Source organism: Pocillopora damicornis, chromosome 7 (genome assembly GCF_964200805.1).
Source record: "Pocillopora damicornis chromosome 7, jaPocDami1.2, whole genome shotgun sequence".
NCBI classification, from domain to species: Eukaryota; Metazoa; Cnidaria; class Anthozoa; order Scleractinia; family Pocilloporidae; genus Pocillopora; species Pocillopora damicornis.
The window spans coordinates 435,001-453,951 of NC_142676.1; the positions used below are offsets into that span (position 1 = coordinate 435,001).

At 38.6% G+C, this 18,951-nt stretch overlaps 3 protein-coding genes and 2 long non-coding RNA genes across 5 annotated transcripts in view; 3 read left to right on the plus strand and 2 right to left on the minus strand.

Annotated features, from left to right (window-relative positions):
- The window catches only part of LOC149041922 (uncharacterized), a 2,691-nt gene extending 2,478 nt beyond the window's left edge, over window positions 1-213 (minus strand). The window contains exon 1 of the long non-coding RNA XR_016188233.1: window positions 1-213. This exon is cut by the window's left edge and continues 794 nt beyond it. This is a non-coding gene — a long non-coding RNA (uncharacterized LOC149041922).
- A 1,776-nt stretch (window positions 214-1,989) lies between these two features.
- Window positions 1,990-5,641, plus strand: LOC113686925 (uncharacterized). The gene is made up of 3 exons (XM_027204608.2): window positions 1,990-2,464; window positions 3,842-4,007; window positions 4,708-5,641. The coding sequence occupies exons 1-3, from the start codon at window positions 2,045-2,047 to the stop codon at window positions 5,106-5,108; spliced, it is 987 nt and encodes a 328-aa protein (XP_027060409.2). The 5' UTR covers window positions 1,990-2,044; the 3' UTR covers window positions 5,109-5,641.
- LOC149041923 (uncharacterized) lies at window positions 4,195-5,613 on the minus strand. The gene is made up of 2 exons (XR_016188234.1): window positions 4,884-5,613; window positions 4,195-4,796 (listed from the first exon to the last, which is right to left on the minus strand). It is a non-coding gene; the product is annotated as an uncharacterized LOC149041923 (long non-coding RNA).
- Window positions 5,642-7,723: 2,082 nt separating the features above from the next.
- LOC113686924 (uncharacterized) overlaps window positions 7,724-18,951 on the plus strand; it is a 38,027-nt gene continuing 26,799 nt past the window's right edge. The window contains exons 1-2 of the mRNA XM_089211684.1: window positions 7,724-8,178; window positions 12,033-12,986. Coding sequence (XP_089067810.1) covers window positions 7,914-8,178; window positions 12,033-12,986 — 1,219 coding nt within the window. The 5' untranslated portion in view covers window positions 7,724-7,913. The remainder of the gene's footprint in view (window positions 8,179-12,032; window positions 12,987-18,951) is intronic.
- On the plus strand, window positions 12,993-15,744 carry LOC149041924 (SID1 transmembrane family member 2-like). The gene has a single exon (XM_089211686.1). The coding sequence runs from the start codon at window positions 13,016-13,018 to the stop codon at window positions 14,573-14,575; it is 1,560 nt and encodes a 519-aa protein (XP_089067812.1). The 5' UTR covers window positions 12,993-13,015; the 3' UTR covers window positions 14,576-15,744.

Consider the following 18,951-nt stretch of genomic DNA (forward strand, 5'->3'; position numbering starts at 1 on the left):
CACTTAAAAACCTCTTTAGACAGGTGGCAGCTTATCAAATGATGTTTTACTTCGTCATTGTATTCAGACAGTCGTACCAAACCACTTAAGCCACACGATGAACCAAAGTTTTTTCCATCTTTGCTATTCAAAAATCAGTCCTGAGATATAATGAACGTCTCGCTTGTGAACGACTTCTTCCTGTACTTGTAATTGTTTCCAACGCGATACAAGTTCGGGACATCTAAAGGAACTCATTATAACTTTGTATATTCGATACGATTTCAATTTCCGCGTCAAAGGAGAAGCCTACTGTAATTCGTGAGTGGTCAGTGGTTACGCTAGTGAGGTAAAGAATAGGTTTGTGACTTTCTCATTCAATTGAAAGACTCGCGTCACTCTTATAAAATGGTTGAACGGAATACAGACTTCGAGTAGTCTCTTATTTTTCCTAAAGATAGTGAGGTTACGCGTATCCTGTGAGCATGGTGAATCCGCGAGACGCGAGACTCGTATCTCGCGTCTTCGCCGCTCCACGCTCTCAGAGTTGGGCAAAGACAAGACACGTTATTTCCGGTGCGATACAAGAGGTTCAATGGTTATCTCGATTATCTAAACACATTTATTTGCGTGGTAAAGATTTGTTTTTAAATCTATGAACTGATGCTAGTCCTATTTGGAACGAAGTGTATTTGAAATAAAAAAGAATACTAAGTAAAACAAAAGTTGTCTGCAACACGAAGTATGCCTTCGAATTAAGACTGAGAATCCTAATGTTTATCGAATGTTCCCAAAAACCTTCTGATAATCTGCCCGCATCCACCCCTCACCCCGCCCCTCGCCACTGAACCGTACTGTTTTCACTCAGCAGCTGGTCAGCGGTCACGTTTATGAGGTAAACAAACCGATCTATTCCTGATCACCGTTCTTGTCGATCGGAAAATCAAAATACCAGCTTGCTATTGCCGCGAAGATGAAGCAGTTATGTTATTTGATTCGTACTTCACATTCGAGTCGAAGCTTGGGTGGCACAGGTTATTTCTTGCGGTGGAATCGACGAGGGGAATTCAGAAAGTTGTAGTGTTTGTATTGTTGGAATAAATGGTCGCATGGGGATGGTAAGTTTAACAAACAATTTCATATTTTGCCGCTTGAATTGAAAGTAAAGTTCATTTGAATTGCTTTCTTATATATTTCTGACGGTTTTAGATTAACCTGCCCTATTTTTATCGGTTACGCTTCATGTTGACAAGTCCCTCAAAATGGCGGCCAAACTTGGAGATTGCCGAAAATTAGGTAAGTTCACGGAGTTATAAAGTTCTCGTAAAGGTCGGGCCGCAAAGTTTTTTTCTGTAGTTATCTTTTCTATGGCACCTACTTCCTAGCTATGTTAGTTGGATCAGTTAAGAACGCCTCACTTTTTCAAAAATGTACCTTGAATTTGATCGGTTTTGGCGTGTTTGATTTAGGCGAACCGATAAGGTGACATTCAAGTCTCCCTGTTTCCTTGATTGATACGTGATGTTTACGAAAGTCGCCTCGATAGATAAGATAGAGTTAATATACATGGCTGTGGTATTTGTTTTTTGCTGAGTTCCGTAGTTTTTTGTAAATTGTCCTCCAAAGTTGTATGAAATTAAAGTCTTGAAAAGTGTCACAACAAGCCTGCGCTCGAGTGAAATTTAATTTCCGTAAAACTCTGAAAAATAAAGAGATCCGATCAAACTGATTGTGGTTTTAGTATAGGTACATGAATGTCTTACAACACACGAGAAACGAGCGAAATCCGTGTCTCAAGCAAAATCGACCGGACCGCTCTTACAGAGACACTCTCTTAACCTTCTCCTTGGGTGCCTTTCTAAGTAAGAAATTATCGAGATGAAAATCATTTATTCTTAGTTGATAAGAAAGCGGTCGTTTGTCATCGCCTGCTTATATTTTTTCGTTGTCACGCACAACACAGCACCCATATAATTAAAGTCACGGTCGGAGTCACGCAAGAATTATGTCACGCCACGCGGTTTCTTGCATCGTGAAGATATATTCTTTGTTCGCGTTGTTCGTAATGGAAGCAAACTCGAGACCTGTCGTTGTTCGTTTTCCTGCTATCATACTGCCCCCTGAACTTCAAAAAATGGTAGATGAAGCTGACATCGATATGATCGCCGCCAATCCTAGCGAAGTTTTTCAAATGAGCGAAGAAAGTACTCGAAGAGTTGCAGGAATGGTGCTTTACACAAAAACATATTGTAAAATAAGCGGAGAGTTGATGGATTGCTTTCCTAATCTCAAAGTTATCAGTAATTTTGGTGCTGGTGTGGATAATGTTGATGTAGTGGCGGCCTCTGAACGTGGAATTGCTGTGGGAAACACTCCTGGAGTTTTGTCAGATTGTACGGCAGACATGGCATTCGCTCTGTTAATGGCTTCCGCGAGAAATATAGTGGAAGGAGACAAAATTTCTAAAAGTCCTGAAACTAAACAGGTCAGTTTTAATTTTGATAAAGGGAACGATCAATAACTGATTTTCAGGGTTTTTGTTCAAACTGGTATATTATTGTTAGCTCATGTAAGCCTCTGTTCAGTCAGGAGGTTTCGTGATTGCTAAGTACGTGTAGCCGTTTCTCCTTGGGGGAAGGGTACGGTTACACTCGAGCTGCGTGATTTGCGTGACAGTTAGCGGAATCGAATGAGCAGGCCCTCTAAATTCACAAAAAACATACTTGGATGGCAAAAAGAAATACCTATGGATAAATCTGAATGCTATGAAAAATATGATTAATCTAACTTACTGAATTCCCTCAAAAACAATAAAATTAAATTAAATGTACATTGTTGAATGAATAGTGACACTTCTATAAATAATACATCTGTGATGAAAAAGAAAAATTTCGTTTACTCCCAATCAAAATTTGAAAAACGCAAGCGAGCCTGCAGAGCTGGCGTAGTTTTGACGAGCGACTCCTCAGTATTTTGTTGTTGAAAATTATAGCTGCGATCTTCAATTTATACGGCGGCAGAAGGCTGAGGAGAGAAAGACAATGTACCAGTGGGGTGAGCGATGGTCAAAGGGAACGGGGGGGAGGGGGTGGGGCAGTTGAAAAAACGCCGTCTTCGCGGATTTTCTTCGTCCTCTCCCTCCCACCGTCCACTCTAACTCAAAATCAAACGTTGCCGGTCGAATAAATGATCGTGAGCTTGTAACGTTAACTTGCTTTAATAAGGCGCCTGCACTGCAAGCTAAGCTCAAGCATTCCCCTTAATTTCGTCTCCATATTTATATTCTAAACCAAAGCTTTTTCTCGAGCGGAAGAAACTAAGGGAACCCTAAATGCGAGCGATTCGATTTGATTAAAATATTGAGAGGTCTCTGGGGTTGATGAGGGCGGAGGGGGGAGGGGGAGGAGGATTGGCTTTTATAGGTTGTACTGGTAACAGTTAAAAAGGCTTATTATACTCCTAGCATTGCTCGGATTTTTTCCAAATTATGCTTTGCTTTCTAGGTTTTGAAAATCAAGCTACTTTTTCTTAAATTATGCTTTTCAAAAAAGAAACGCAAAAAAAGTCCAAATTATACATTTATTGTTAATACCTTCTTTATTTTGGGTTATATACTCGCTCTGAAAAAAACACAGTCAACAACTGCACCTAATTCCAGACTAGAAACGGAGACTCCATGTATCTGTTAGCATCACGTTTCTCTTCGACACCATTTTGTTGCCTATAAAACGGGAACTGGCATCGAAGGCCACGGGGGTGGTTGCCGAGAACTCACCACCATTAATTTTGGTTGTCGAATAGTCATCATAATTGATGAAAAACAACTAACTTTTTGGTGTATCTTATCTTACTCTTGTCATAGATCTCTTACTTGCATGGTTATTACGGCAGGAGGGTGACCGGATCAACCATCGGAATTGTTGGTATGGGCGGGATAGGAAGTGCTGTGGCTAAACGAGCTAATGGCTTTGACATGAGAATTGTGTACCACAACAGAAACAGACGTGAAATCGAGGAGAAGAAATTTGGTAAGATTACAATTAAATGTTTATGAAGTAGCGTCGCTGCAGCTCCCTTAAGAGGAGTGAGGTCTTAAATTACTTGTTCTGAAGTATTTGTTAAGGGGGGAGGACTTATTTGTGTAAAAGATGAACAGGGTGACTTGTCATTTTAAACTGATAACAGCAACTAAGTCAAAGAAGAAGCGACAACTGCAGGAACTTGTCTTTATTTATCTAGTTAGTTATTTATCTGCGATTTTTATACAGGCTGGCCCTTTTTACTTTTAAAGCTGGTTAAGTGAGGGCCTGTATAAAAACTGACAAGACTAGACCACAACACCGGGAGCTACATCCCCTTCCCCTTGAGAGGAGTGTGAGGGCTCTTTAACGTTCCCTGCTAACCAGTTCAGAGAAGATGCAGAAGACAGGCCTACAGTTTAGAATTTCTAACCATTTGCGGATGCCATAGCAAAGGCAGCACTTTCTCCTCAGTTATTTTCAGACCTTAAGTGCTGGTCCGGTTTGGGGATTGAACCCCCCACGGCAGTCCGGCGCTTTAAAACCGGAGCTTTCCATGCGCGGTACGATGTCGGTTCATTGAGGCCCTTGATCCAAGTAAACCACTGGAATGTAGTCTACCAGTCTATGCAACTTTAGGTTGACAAACCGTGTCCAGCTGATTTCCCATCAAACACTTCTCGAACTTCTGTTTACCACCTCTGAACAGGTGCTCAATACTGCAACACTCTAGACGAGCTGCTCTGTCAGTCAGACTTTGTAGTGCTATGCACTCCTCTAACTGAAGAAACAGCAAACCTGATAACAGAAAGGGAGTTAGCTCTGATGAAATCAACAGCGACACTTGTTAACATCGCACGTGGAGGAATCGTCAATCAAACTGACCTGAGCGAAGCGCTGCAGAGCGGAGTAATAAGAGCTGCTGCGATGGACGTCACAGATCCCGAGCCCCTGCCTAGAGACCATCCGTTATTAAAACTACCTAATGTTATCATTACGCCGCATATGGGATCAGCAACTGTCTACACAAGGATGAAAATGATGGAGGTGGTTTTAATGAATCTTAAAGCTGGCTTGAATGGAGAGATGTTGCCCTTTAGGTTTAATTAGAGAGCTTTCAGGAAGGAGGGACGGAGTTCGTAGTCGTAAGTGTACACTAGTAAAGGAATGGTTGTTGGAAAATAATTATTCACTGAACTGTCAAAGTCGATGTAGTATTCAATGGGTGGTTGAGTGCTACTTATACTTCGTTCAACGTAGTTTTTTCGCCATCGTGGATCAACAACCGACTGACTCCCCCGAGGCCAGTTTCCTGCACTCATTCTTGACTCCTTTCGCTTCGCTTTGAAAACACTCATCATGAATACAGGACATGCTAGTCTCTCACGCCTGAATAATAAATCCGAAATATTTATGCATATGTAATTATATTATTTGTTAGCTTTATTCAGATAATAGCAGATTTCGGTGACACTCTGTGTTCATTAATTAGCACCTTGACGGTAGAGATTTAATCTCGGTCTGTAACTTTGCTAGCTTCTTTTTAGAGGACATTTGGATACCAGCAGGACGGCGAATAAATCAGCATGGTGAGGACTGAAAAATCACGTTCTATGATATCAATAAAGTTCCTATACGCTTTATGCCTATTTCCTCCACCAGTGATCAATTTTCTTCATCCTGAGAGATATGTTTTATTCAATCTAAATGCAAGTAATTTTTTTAGGAGAACGAACTGAGTTTAAAGTCGATAGTTAATAACTGCTCATCGAAGCTGAAGTGTCTAGTGGTTGATAATACCGAACCGCAAAGCGGCGGGGTAAATATCCACCGCTAGCCACCGACACTGAGTTGAGGTGTTGTTTTATAAAATAATTCAAATAGTACGCGCGCTCTGATCGGCCTTAAAAAACCATTTTACATGAGCGTATGTAAACACGGTTTTCGTTCCTCCTTCATTAGTTATTTTATAAAAGAAATGTAAAATGGTTTCCGTGTTTACATAGCCTGATGTAAACACGCGGGAGGCTGGGAGAACACTCGATAAGCTGGAAACCACTCCGCTTCGCGTCGTGGTTTCCTACGCTTATCTCGTGTTCTCCCAACCTCCCAAGTGTTTACATCAGGCTATGTAAACACGGAAACCATTTTACATTTCTTCATTGGTATATAACAAAATAGTGAGATAATATAGAACAAAAATATGATGTCAACTCCTTTATTTCGTAACTATTACAATATTTTCGGGCTCAAAACACACGCGAGTTGCTCGGAGGTGAATAGAAAAGGATATTCGAAGTTTGATTTGCCAATCGGAACGCGCTTTCGACGCTATCTACTGCTTCAGTATATACTACTGTATACAAGTGGAAGGGATAGATGTTGGACAATTGCCCTTCACTGAACTCAAAGGCAGAGTCTATGTGACTTGTTTTTTATGATTTACTTTGTAAACTGAAGTGTGATCCGCAAATGCCCGGCTTTGCATTGCTTGTGAAATGAAAGGACACATCGCGCTGGAAACTTCAACCAAGGAAAGAAAAACCACCAAAAATATCAATCCTAAAAAGTTTTCCGCATGAAGAATCCTTCCAGTAGTTTGTTGTTTCTGTCTCTGCCGAGACCCATATCGGTTCTTTAGGAAAGAACTAAATACCTCACAACAGTCTTTGTTATATTCATTTTCCTCTCAGTAAATGCAATTCAGGTTAACAAATGAAATGTTTGTAATTCACAATTCATAACAGTGTATAGGCAAGATTGATGTTGTTGAGCTTTGTTCGATGAGTGATGAACTTCTGCAACATCGCCTCAGGTACATTATGTTCTCGTTACCAGTGTTTGTCTTTGGTCTATGAGGTCAGTGTATATCGTTTAATGTAAATGAAGTTGAATCTCTAGACGTTGAGATAATGCTATAACTAAATAGGGCCCAGGTGCACTTTACAAATTTCTGGTTATTTTGCGAAAAAATCTGTTATCAGCTCAGTGAGACAAGTTCGCCCGGCGATTTTTTATCTTACCAAATTTGGTCAAGCCTCACCAATATTCAATTTACAAGCCACGAATGGAAAGAATAGGTCAATCAAGAAAATTTGATGTCGCTTTTTAAATGCGAGTCTTCCCTGAGGCAGAAAACCGCCAAAATATTTAATTCAGTTTTCCGCGGCAATCAAACGGTGAAGATGGAAGATATGACGATCAGTATTAAGAATACCACTATTATGGCTCTCAAGTTTACGTTTAATCTGAATCTCCAGATCCAAGTACTGCTAAATTTGTGTATCCATGTGACTGACATTTGGTGGTTAACAAATATTTTTCTGTTTTTCACTGCACCCGCGATTGACAAATTTTGTCGAGATTTTTGGTAGAGCAAAACAAATCTTGTCAGCACAGTGCGCCTGGCAAACGAACACACAAACACACTGACTAATCTACATAAAACTTCGAAGAGGCTTCAGACGACTCTTTCAGGTTCTTTGACCTTATTTTAGACAGAATCGTGATGTTATCCTGTTTTGAACATTTTAAGTATGAGTAGAACGCTTGGCATTTATTCTCAGATTGTTCTTGCGCGGACCGAAAACAATCACAGTTCGCTTCAACAGTTCTAAAACTACTGATTATGTAAACTATAATTGGAAGTAATCATATGAAATTCTATTAATTTGCCTCAAGTGTTTGTTTGCCAATATGAACCATTCACCCGAAGATAAATGCTTAGACTATGCTTGCAGGCAATGAGATAATGTAGTCAAATCCACCTTCTAGAGTTTTCTCGGAAGCAGTAGGGGTTTTGGGCTATACACAAACGAAGGAAAGATCGCTTTCGAACGATCGCTTTTGGAACAACTCGCTAGGAGCCTTGGTAGCGAAAACAAAGACAGAACTGTCCTTGTTACGATCCTCAGGATGGTTTTTCTTCCAGCTTTTACGCTATCAATCTTGAATTTACTCCTCTCTGCGTTTCCTACTCAAGCCAAACTGTTTGCATTATGCACTTTCGCGGAAATTAAGTCAGAGAAGACTAGTCAAAACGTAACGGCCCAACCGGCACTGAAATTCACTGGAGAACTCCCTTCCTCAAGAAACCTGAGTCACACCTGTCTTGTAGAGACGAATGATACAACTCGACTGATGTATTTGAGAGCCAAAAAGAATGAATGGTCAATAGAAGGTGAGGCAAAAATCTCTTTCCTTTCCCAGAAGTAGGCGGTAAAACCCTCGTCTGCTTCAACTTTAAATTAGCGACCTTAAGCAGTCAGGAAAGTCAGTCAGCAGTCACAAGATGCCGATTAAGAAGTGAATTTTCATCTTTAGTCAGAATTGTACAAATGGCGTTCGCTTTCTCTTAAGGCGTCACACCTCAACTTCGACATAATGTACGTAAGCAGCACTGAGTTCCAAACGGAAACTTTTCATTTACCGTTGGGGATTCCGTTCTCAGTTCACGCAAATTTTGCCAACTTCACGTCGTTGTTTTGAAGAGGACGGCTAGGAAATGAACGAAGTTTGAAAACGCAAGTGCAGAGCTGTTGTTTGTTGATTATAGATCTTTGAGTTTGGCCGCGTTCTCTTTGCGTCCTTATCCGAGTTGCTCTCACTCATTCTCATTCGGTCATGTTCCCTCCTGAGCTAAGTCAGACAGTTTTTTTTTCTAAGTCAGATCTTTTTTAATCGAGTTCCTTCAGTTTTACGAAGTCTACCATATGTTTAGGATTCATATGTCATTCTTTTAGTAAACAGATGAGTGAGCTAGATAGGATGACCTGTGCCTAGTTATTATATATAACAACTTTATTTAAATAATAACATATAACATATTATTATTAAAAAAGGGTTATAGAAGGGAGGAACTTAATCCTCATTGTAAACTATACCCCAGATATAAAAATTTAATACTATGCAATATACACATACATACTGAAACATTTTACATACAGGCATATATCTATATAAATATAAAATCTAAATAAAGAAGACATATCTAAGATAACTATTTTGTTTAGGATTATAACTAAATAATGTATAATACATAGAATAATTTAATTTTTAGTCATAGGCCTAGTTAAAAATGTTGATTTAAGAGCTTTCTTAAAAGCATTAATTGAGTCAAGTTATGATATGAATGTTGCTAAGCTAAACTGAAGAAAGCTGCAGCAAGTCAACTTGATGGATCCGAAGTATCTTGGCCGTACTGAGTAAACCGGGTTCTCATCAAAAACGTTTAGCAGTGAAAGCCATTTGATGACAAAGCTTTTCAATGTTGGACAGCTGTACGCTTGACTTAGTTACCAAAGAATTGTCACAGAATAAACATTCCATTTCATATATTAAAGTTCACATGGCAACCAAGTGGACAATCAGACATGGTTTGATGCTACTCTGGTTTATAGATTTAAGTGGCGATCTCTGTAAGAGCGGCCCAGGGCATTTCGCATCGGAACAAAGTTTTCCCTCAAACTTTGTCCAATAATCTATCTTTGGCGGCAAGGAAATAGAACCACATTAATTAGTTTCGGGAAATACGTTGAAATAAAATTTTTAGAGCTCTCAAAAGTCAAAGCTGCAAAAGGCCCTTTTTTGACCGCTTGCGACATGGAAAATTTCAAAAGTTAAAAAGCCCGGTCCTCGTATCACACCACATGCAGCAAAAGATCTTTTGTATTCTTAAACTGTGTGATACGTAAGGTTTATAAAGAGAATTTCAATTTTGATATTCGCTTATTCAGAGGTTCGTCATAATTTATTTAAAAACACTCGTTAGACAGCTTTCTGAAATTGGTCAAAACTACTCTCTCTTTCTTGGTTGATATTGCTCAAGTCCAAACCAGACCATTGAAAACTCGACTTGGTTTCTTCTAATAAGATGTTTGGCAGCAGAAAAATATAAAAACATCTTGCACTTATTAATTTTCTTCGCCGTGATGACTTCAAGCTTTTAGCGATTTTGCTAGCGCGACAGCCGATTATGCAAATTAGTTCATGGAGCATACTCCGACCGTTTTATATAAGTAGCTCAATAAATCTTAGATTTTAACCATTTTAAGTTGAAAAGATAGTAGGACAGAGCTTTTAGACCACACTGGTTGATACCCTTAACATTTTAAAAGGCTAAAATTTGACAAATTTGACTATCTTGTGACGAAAGACGTCAACAACAAAGTATCCAATATCATAATTTGATTAGCGTTCTGTCAACCTTTTAATCTCTTTTTATAATTCAAATAGTACGCGCGCTCTGATTGTCCATAAAACTATTTTACATGAGCGTATGTAAACACGGTTTTCGTTCCTCTTTCATTAGTTATTTTATAAAAGAAGTGTAAAATGGTTTCCGTGTTTACATAGCCTGATGTAAACACTTGGGAGTTTGGGAGAACACTCGATAAGCCGGAAACCACTCCGCTTCGCGTCGTGGTTTCCTAAGCCTATCTCGTGTTCTCCCAACCTCCCGCGTAAACACGGCAACCATTTTACATTTCTTCATTTAAAAATTGGCTTCTATCATTTCATATTTGAGTTCTGACAGTTTATGCTATTCAACCTGTATGAACTCTCCAGAACCAAACTACAGGATTTTAGTTAGTTTAACCAGCGATAACAGCACACACTAAATTACATCGTGATCAGTGACTCCGAACTGGTTTTGCTGTTATTCCCTACATTCGGGGTGTTACGGAACCCATCAAGAGAATTTTGAATAGCCACAACGTTAAAGTTGCTCAAAAACCTTTTCAGACTTTGGGGCATATTTTTGCCAAACCTAAGGATCCTGTTACGAAAGAACAACGAACTGACGCCATTTATTCTATTGCTGGTTTTCAGTGTCACGCCATTCAAAATAGATCAAAATAAAAAATAAAAACCGTTCAATCGATTTAGTCTAGAATCTGGAAATAGAAAGAAGCTAGATATGTAAAGACTCTCGCCAAGATTCAGGTCACAGCAATTTTTCTTACGGAAGATAAGAGGAGAAACGTTTTTCCCAAATTTATAGAGATTTGTATGGAGCCGCCATGCTGGTGCCCACCTAGATGGGCACCAACATGGCGGCCGAAAACCAGCAGAAACATCTGTCACTGAGTTTTGCTACAAAAGCGTGAATTTATCTCTCTAAGAACTCATAAACGTAACAATAATACTTTATTCTAATACAAGAACTGTTCAGATAGCTGAATTTCCCTAAATAAGTCACCTTTTAAACCAACATAACAGCTCTCTCGCTCGTTATGTAAAGGCCACGTCACGCAAAAGCTTAGAAATTCAAGAGTAGTCTATCACTAAACCAAGAACCCATTTGGAGTGAAAATTTGTCTGAATATTAGTTTTTAGCTGCTCTAATACATCATGAAAGTAAAATCTCAGGAGGATCAATAGTTCTGAAGTCTGAAATTTAGTGACGTCACGTGAAAACCAGCAATTCCTTGCAACGACTGTGACAACGAATACATCGGACAGACCAAACGTCAGTTTAGTACACGTTTGAGTCCGTCAGTTTGGCACACGTTTGAAAGAGCATCAGAAAGCGGTTTTCTTTTGCAAAAAAGAAAATTCAGCTTTATCGGAGCACACATGCCTAACTAGCCATACAATTGGGTGGGATAAGTCTAAAATTATCACCACCAATCGGCGCCTTTGTTTGGAGGCCTGGCATATAATTTCCGACCACGCTTAAATCGTGATGATGGCGGCTAACTTCCTGACGCCTATTTGCACCTCGTCAGAAAAAAGGCAGCTAATTAGTGATGATATAAAAGGAACTCTTGTTGTAGCGTTCAGATTACCCCTGATGTAGGTACTAGACAGGAGTGTCGAAACGTTGGGTCTATGAATTGTAACTTCTTCGGTTACATTCATTAAATCTGTAAACCAGAGTAGCATCAAACCATGTCTGATTCAATTTAAATTGCACTACGACACCGTCACACCATCGACGGCATTCAGCAACTTATATTATATGCCTTCTGTTCAAGATTGTTTTTTCTTTACGCTTCACTAAATTCGGAATCATCTTATGTTTGCTTTCAGGTTCACTGCACGTATCTGCCTATGAAGAAGACGAGGGATCCTTGCTAATTAGCCATCTTGGTATATCAACCTCTGAGGCTGGATGGAAAAGATGTCCTTTCTGTCCAACCAAGGGTAAGGCTAGGGGAAAGCACTTATTGTTTTCAGGCACGACCGGCGTCAGTTTCATGGCGGAAATGCAACAAGAGGGAGGTATTCAATTGGATGACCCAGTGAAAGTCGAACTGAGTGCAAAGGATACTTATCCAGCTGTTTTTCAGTTCACCCCAGCAGAGGACATTTCAGGGACACAACTTGACGTAACTGTCACTTCTGAGTCTGATGACGTACCAGCTTACTTAAAAGTATCACGTGACTGCAAGGATGTCAAAGAGAATATTGACGATGTGGACTATAAGGGAGAGTCACTTCGTCTGTCGTTCGCTAAAAAGGGACGGATTACTTTGTCCAAGTTCTCCACTCCACCTTTGACCGCTTCCACTTCCAGTTGGTTTATTGGAATCGCAATCAAGAACGCCTCAGGTGACACGCCAATTAATGCGAGGAAAAAAGTGACATTAACTTTAAAAAGATCATTTGCTTATTCATACGCCCGTCCCATGTGGATATTACACTGTGTGTTTTGCTTTATTGCAGGTTTGTTTGTATCTGTATGGGCATGGTATAGTTTTAGAGAATACCCCTGTGTACCCCCGGGTGAAATTTTCTCAGCTATGCGGGGCTTTCTGTTTAATTGCTTGTTAATTCAGGGTCCCAAAACTTTCTCTTACATCACATTTATTGTCGGTTCGGTTTTAATGGTGGGTTCAATCCAGTTTGTCTTTGCAGACTGGTATTTAATGATTCAAGAGGGTGATAGAGATCACTGTTATTACAATGATTTCTGCTATCGAGTACGTTATGCTGATATTCCCTTTAATTTAATCGTCAGCAATGTAGTTTACGTCTTGCATGGTTTGATTTTAGCTATAAATGTTCTCTTCATGGAGTCAGAGGTGCTTGCTCAATGTAAGAAACTTGCAAGCTCTGCAAAAAAAAATTGGGAAGATAGATTACGGCTTGCATGCGAGAAAAGGAAAAAGGAAGTAGACGAATTTAGAAACAAAAAAGTGTATGAGTTGACAAAAGAGCAGAAACCAAGCGAAACGATGGAGGAGGTTGCGCAGAATAACGGAGGAGGTAACAGCAAAGAACCAGATTATCTCTCCGTTAATATATCTGACAGAGAGTTACCAAGTCACTTGCTTACTTGTCCCGATATTTCTCTTCATTGCGGAGAGATGTTTGTTCCCGAAGTGAAACCTGGTGATCATGAGAACTCTTTTGTAGAAGCACTTAAAAAAAGATATAGTTTTTCCATAGGTTACGCACTTGCCTGGGCTCTGTGCTTTCAGGGAATGTTTTCTGCACTTTATCATTTCTGTCCAAGTAGGTTTACATTTCAATTCGATACAGCTTTTATGTTCGTCATTGCTGGTTTAAGTGTTATTTTACTCTACAATGGCATTGAAAGGCAGCCGTGCACCACAGAAGTTAAAGCGAAAAGTCGTGTTGAGGCAGCCAATCTCTTTCTTTTCTTCTTAGTTCCATTATTGATTTTTAATTATTTTGGAACAATGTATCATTCTGAAACAGGTTTAGAAGAAAAATTACAAATCCCTTTCTTTTTCTCTTTTATTTTATGGTTTTTAATCATAGCAGTGTGGGCTGGATATAAGTTGTATGCAGTTTGCAGTAAACTTTTTTGTAAAAGTTGTGAAAGCCACTGCAAGTGTTGTAAATGCTGTACATGCTGTTGCACCAAAGGATTTGTATTAACCCTTTTTTGCTTATCTGGCTTCGTAGTTACACCACTTGTTCTAATTGTTCTTTGGTCTAAAAAAATATTAGAATTTACTGACGCCATTCTGTGGTTTTGTATAGCAGAGAGCGTAGTTGCTTCCGGAGGATCTTTCTGTGCGGGTCTAAAGTGTGAGTTGTCATGTCCTTCAAACTTTCAGGATTGTGTCAAGGAACTGAAGGCTAGACTTTGTTTTATCATCAAAGTAGTTCTTAAAGGGTTATATACCTGTGCAATACCGATACTTAATGGTTTCGCTCTAATGTTTTTCTTTGCCAAAGAAACCACTGACAAGAGTAAGTCTCCAGAGAAATCACGTGACCTAAATCAGGAATGTACTTTCCTAGCTTTTTTTGACTGGCATGATGCGTGGCATATTCTTTCCTCTTCTACTCTACTTATGGCTGCACTTATGGTTATCCATACCAGTTATGAATCTCCAAAATTACTCAGAGAAAAAAGTCAAACTCGTGCAACAACTGGTGCTTCTGATGAACCGCAATCAGTTACAGTTGAGATGGACTCGCCGGGTGAACATGATATTTCAGAAAATGCGCAAAATCCACCTGCAAACAATAAAGATGCTACTCCCGGCATTGATGATGTAAAAAAAACCCCTGCTCCCAATTGGTGTTCGGAATCCAACCGCGTATTACCTCCCATACATTCCGAAAAATCGCCTCCAGATGTAAGCAGGCAGTAGGTATTGAGTGAACAAAACGGGATTGAGAAAAGGTACACTCATTCTACAGCTTTCAGGGATACTTGAAGGACATTAATTGAAAAAATGATACGGTTTTTAGGGATACTTGAAGGGCAGTAATTAATAAAATGATTGAAATTCTCTGACTGTATAGGCAATATATATAAAATTGTCCCTAAGTCATTCAGCTTCCTCTTATGTATATTGGTGCTACATCAATTTGTCAGATTGTTTTTTAAAGTTACTTAGTACTGTTACGGCCAGAATAAGTTTTCATAATCTTATTGAATCTTTCTCTCCCAAGATCTTATTAGTAATTCTCCTTACTGTCTACCATACAATTCTTATGATGTTTCCTCGGAGAACTTGATGTTAGAACAGCTAATAATTATGATCCTCAATTTGGTATTTTTTTTGTTTATTCTCGTCACCTGTATGCTTGATATTGTATTGATATTGTAAGGAGAAATTATGCTAGGTCACTCATGGGAGTCAAAGGGTTAACAATAGTCCACCTGGTTAATACCTTTTTTAGCAAGGGTAGAACAGTTTGTAGATAAAAGTATAAATTAAAATTCGGTTTATATCGACGTGTTTTTTAAGGCGGACGTTTTAACGCCGTTCGCTTGTGTATTCCAAATAGTAACTCATCATACCAATTTTTGTAAATACAATTTGATTTGTCATTCGCCTTCATATTGGGTTAATTTTCATATCAGTAGGTATAGCCTACTATAGTTTCTGTTGTAAGGGAGTTCTGACTGAATAGCAATGTCTTTGTAAACACTGTTTAAGGTCTTGATGTTTGTGGTCTTGATTAACATTCTAGATAATTCAAATCTATTTAATTCGTCTAATTTAAATTATCTAGACTATTTAACTCTTTGAATTTCATATTCATGTTTCGACTGCTGCTTATATGTTTGCCCTATATTGTCTGTTTGCTTGTTTGTTCTATTTGATTGTAAAAATTTTATATATTGATGTCATTTTGTATATTGATGATATTTTAAGACTATATTTTTAATGCTTTTACATATACTTACATTGTATTCATTTTATTTTTTATAGTGTCCACAATTAGCTTTTAGCTAAATACCTTGACACTTTAATAAAGTTTATGTATGTATGTATGTATGTATGATCAGTAAAGAGTAACACACGATGGATGGATCGTTGTCTTAAGTTTCGTCTTAATTACAGTTATATGCTGCCAAACGACTCCATCGAACATAATTCGCTGAAGAAGAATATAGGTGTGAGACAAACAGATCTCGCAGTTTCGTACACGAGTCTCGGATTATGCCATTCGCCACACCTTCAATGTCCATTGATTCTCATTTACTGACGAAGAAAAAACAGCATAAGAGATAGATATGACTGGACTGAAATATTTAGTTAGAGATTAAAGATAAGCTTAGACTACAATGAAACAGCGGAAACTGAACTGTGAAGAGAAAACCGGTAATTAACTAACTCAGTTTTACACAGCAGAGGGTATCAATCGTTAATCGCTGAGGTCAATCGTTAACCGTAAAAGGGCACAAAAACTTAGCCATTATAGGCGTAGAAAGTTGACAAATTTTAATCGTTCGTCGAGAAAAAAAATGAACTAAATAAATTTTTCCTATCTTAGCCTGTTGTTTGTCTTGTCTTGTGGCCAGTGCAGGAAACAGAAAGTTACTCTAAGTCAACCCAACAGCAGTTCGATCTGGAACTACCCTTGTTGCTTGAATCTGAGGCTTAAAGCAAACGAGTAAATGTGATTTCGAAATATGAAAATTAATCATAGACTTTTCAAATGATTGAAATTTAATATTTTTAACGTTTCTGTTAACTTTAACAAAAGAAAAAAACCGTTAGCCGTAAAATGGCAAATATTTTTTTGCCATTTTACCGTTTACGGACCGGTAACTGTAAAAGCAATAACCCCATTGAGACCCTGTCAGTAGGTGTCATTCGTGATCAATCGGTATACCGAGCTAATTTTCATATGCATGGGTACACGAATAAATCTGTGTTTCAGAGAAGTTTCGGGAATAGATATTTACAGTTCTTTAGCTATTTTTCATAAATTGACTTCAAATTAAGTTACAGAAGAGACAGTGTCAATACTGAAAATTGCTTCCTACGTGATGTGTCAAAATCCTTCCTTCCTGGAAATCGAGGAAATTTTTCAGTGCTCAGACATATTCTAAAAAACACATCTCAGTTTCCTCAATTGCTATTCACGCTAAGCCGCCTGCAAACTGCACCTTAGAACAAGTAAAACTCCGAACGACTGCCCTTCAGAACATGTCAATTCTAACACTGAGGTTCAGGGGTCAGCTTCCTTCCTCGGTTACTCCCGGCGAGGAAGAAATGACTCAAAAAACGAAACGAGGGCGGAGAAAGCTTGTGAAATTAATATTATCGGAAAACTCAAAAGTTTTATGGAGTGAACAAAAAAAATATGACCGTTGTTGAGTTTTCATGGAAATGAAAGAAAATCCTGACTCACCTTAATTAGGACGACTCCTTTCTTTTGGCTTTTAAATAAATCAGTCGGTTTGTGTGACTCTTTTGGTTATTTGATTTTATTCGTTCGAAGGTGCAGTCTACGTACAGCTTAGCGTGAGCACCAAATGGGAAATGTGGGATGAAAATTAAAACTGAAAGCTAAAGAACGGCAGAAAGGAACATCCTGAAATTTCCGTTGAAGACACTCGACTTCGCCTTTTTCTAATTGGCGATTTTTGTTTATATTGTGCCCTAAAGTGCATAAATTAAATTCAGTTTTCATGGTCCAAAGAGGTTGATCACGTGTAAATAAACTTTCAAGGTTTCCAAGAAAAAAAAAGTCGACTCTTAGAGGTAATTTTTTTTATATTATCTCCTAGTGAGCGTAAATTTAATTCAGTTTCATCGACAAATAAAACCATTCACTCCCTCAAAAAATGGAGTTAAATAACGACTGTTTTTGTTTTTGAGAAAAGATGGATGACTTCACAACGACCAATGCCTTATGCGAGTGGTATGCCTCCGAACATGTCCTTTTTATGAGAATGTTCGTCAGGGCATAAGCATAATCAATCATGCTTAAATGGAGCTGATTTTGTCAGATCATAACCCTGTCAACGCATTTCAACAGCTAGCTGGAAAAAAAAATTCTCTTGTGTCAATTAACCATAGGTGTTCGTTAGCTCACTTGAATTCATGCCCACAACAAAGAAACTGTAAATAGAAATCTTTTTTAGGAAATCGACAACAGCGCTGAAAAGCCACAGGTGTTTACCATTGATTAATCGAACCACTCACCAGTAGGAAATGGCGATTGCGGTGTTTAAGTAGTTATAGTTGGTAATTAATTTATGACGCGCAACTAGTGATAATTAATGAATCAGTAAATTATGGCGATATTTAAGCTTAAGTGATAATAATATATGATAAGAAATGTAACAATTCTTTAAATGGAAAAGGACTTTCAAGTCAACCCGCAAAGCCGAACTTTAAAGTGAACTGATTCGCACGATAAACTGCAATGATCAATACAATTAAAGAAAACATGCAGTCTTATTTTATAAGGCAGGCGTCAGAGAAAGTGAGATGTCCTGTGTATAGTGGTCGACGTTTCAACGGGTCTGTGTCAAGGTCACGAAGTCGCGACGCAGAAAGTTTATTGAGGGGAAAAGAAACTAGCCTAACGTAGCGGGATGTTTCCGGTTGACGAGGGTTTGAGTTACCAAGGGTATAATAATGGTATATGAATGACAGAATACTACCTAACAAACTCTTTTGTTACGCAACCACCCCTCCCACGTAGAGCCTTTTCTGCAAGAACCTGAATGTTTTAACGAAGATATGATTTGGAAGTAAGGTCTGCATTGTATACCTGGTCACATGGGGTTATTTGTTCAAAATGTTTTCTATTATCGCAGGGGGGGAAAAGCAACCTCAATGTGTGAATTTGAGCACCCTGGATACCTCTTCCACACTTGTTTCGTAGCTTATCATTCATCGCCCTCCCCGTTTCTCCGCCCTAATGGATGTGTGCTGACGGTCATACATTTCTATAACTGACACCATCTTGTTTACTTGACAAGATGACATCTGAGCATTGGCTCACATGAAGGTAATTAGAAACAAAATATTAAATTAATATAAACGGCTAATGGTTTTTTTCTTTTGTTAAAGTTAACAGAAACGTTAAAAATATTAAATTTCAATCATTTGAAAAGTCTATGATTAATTTTCATATTTCGAAATCACATTTACTCGTTTGCTTTAAGCCTCAGATTCAAGCAACAAGGGTAGTTCCAGATCGAACTGCTGTTGGGTTGACTAAGAGTAACTTTCTGTTTCCTGCACTGGCCACAAGACAAGACAAACAACAGGCT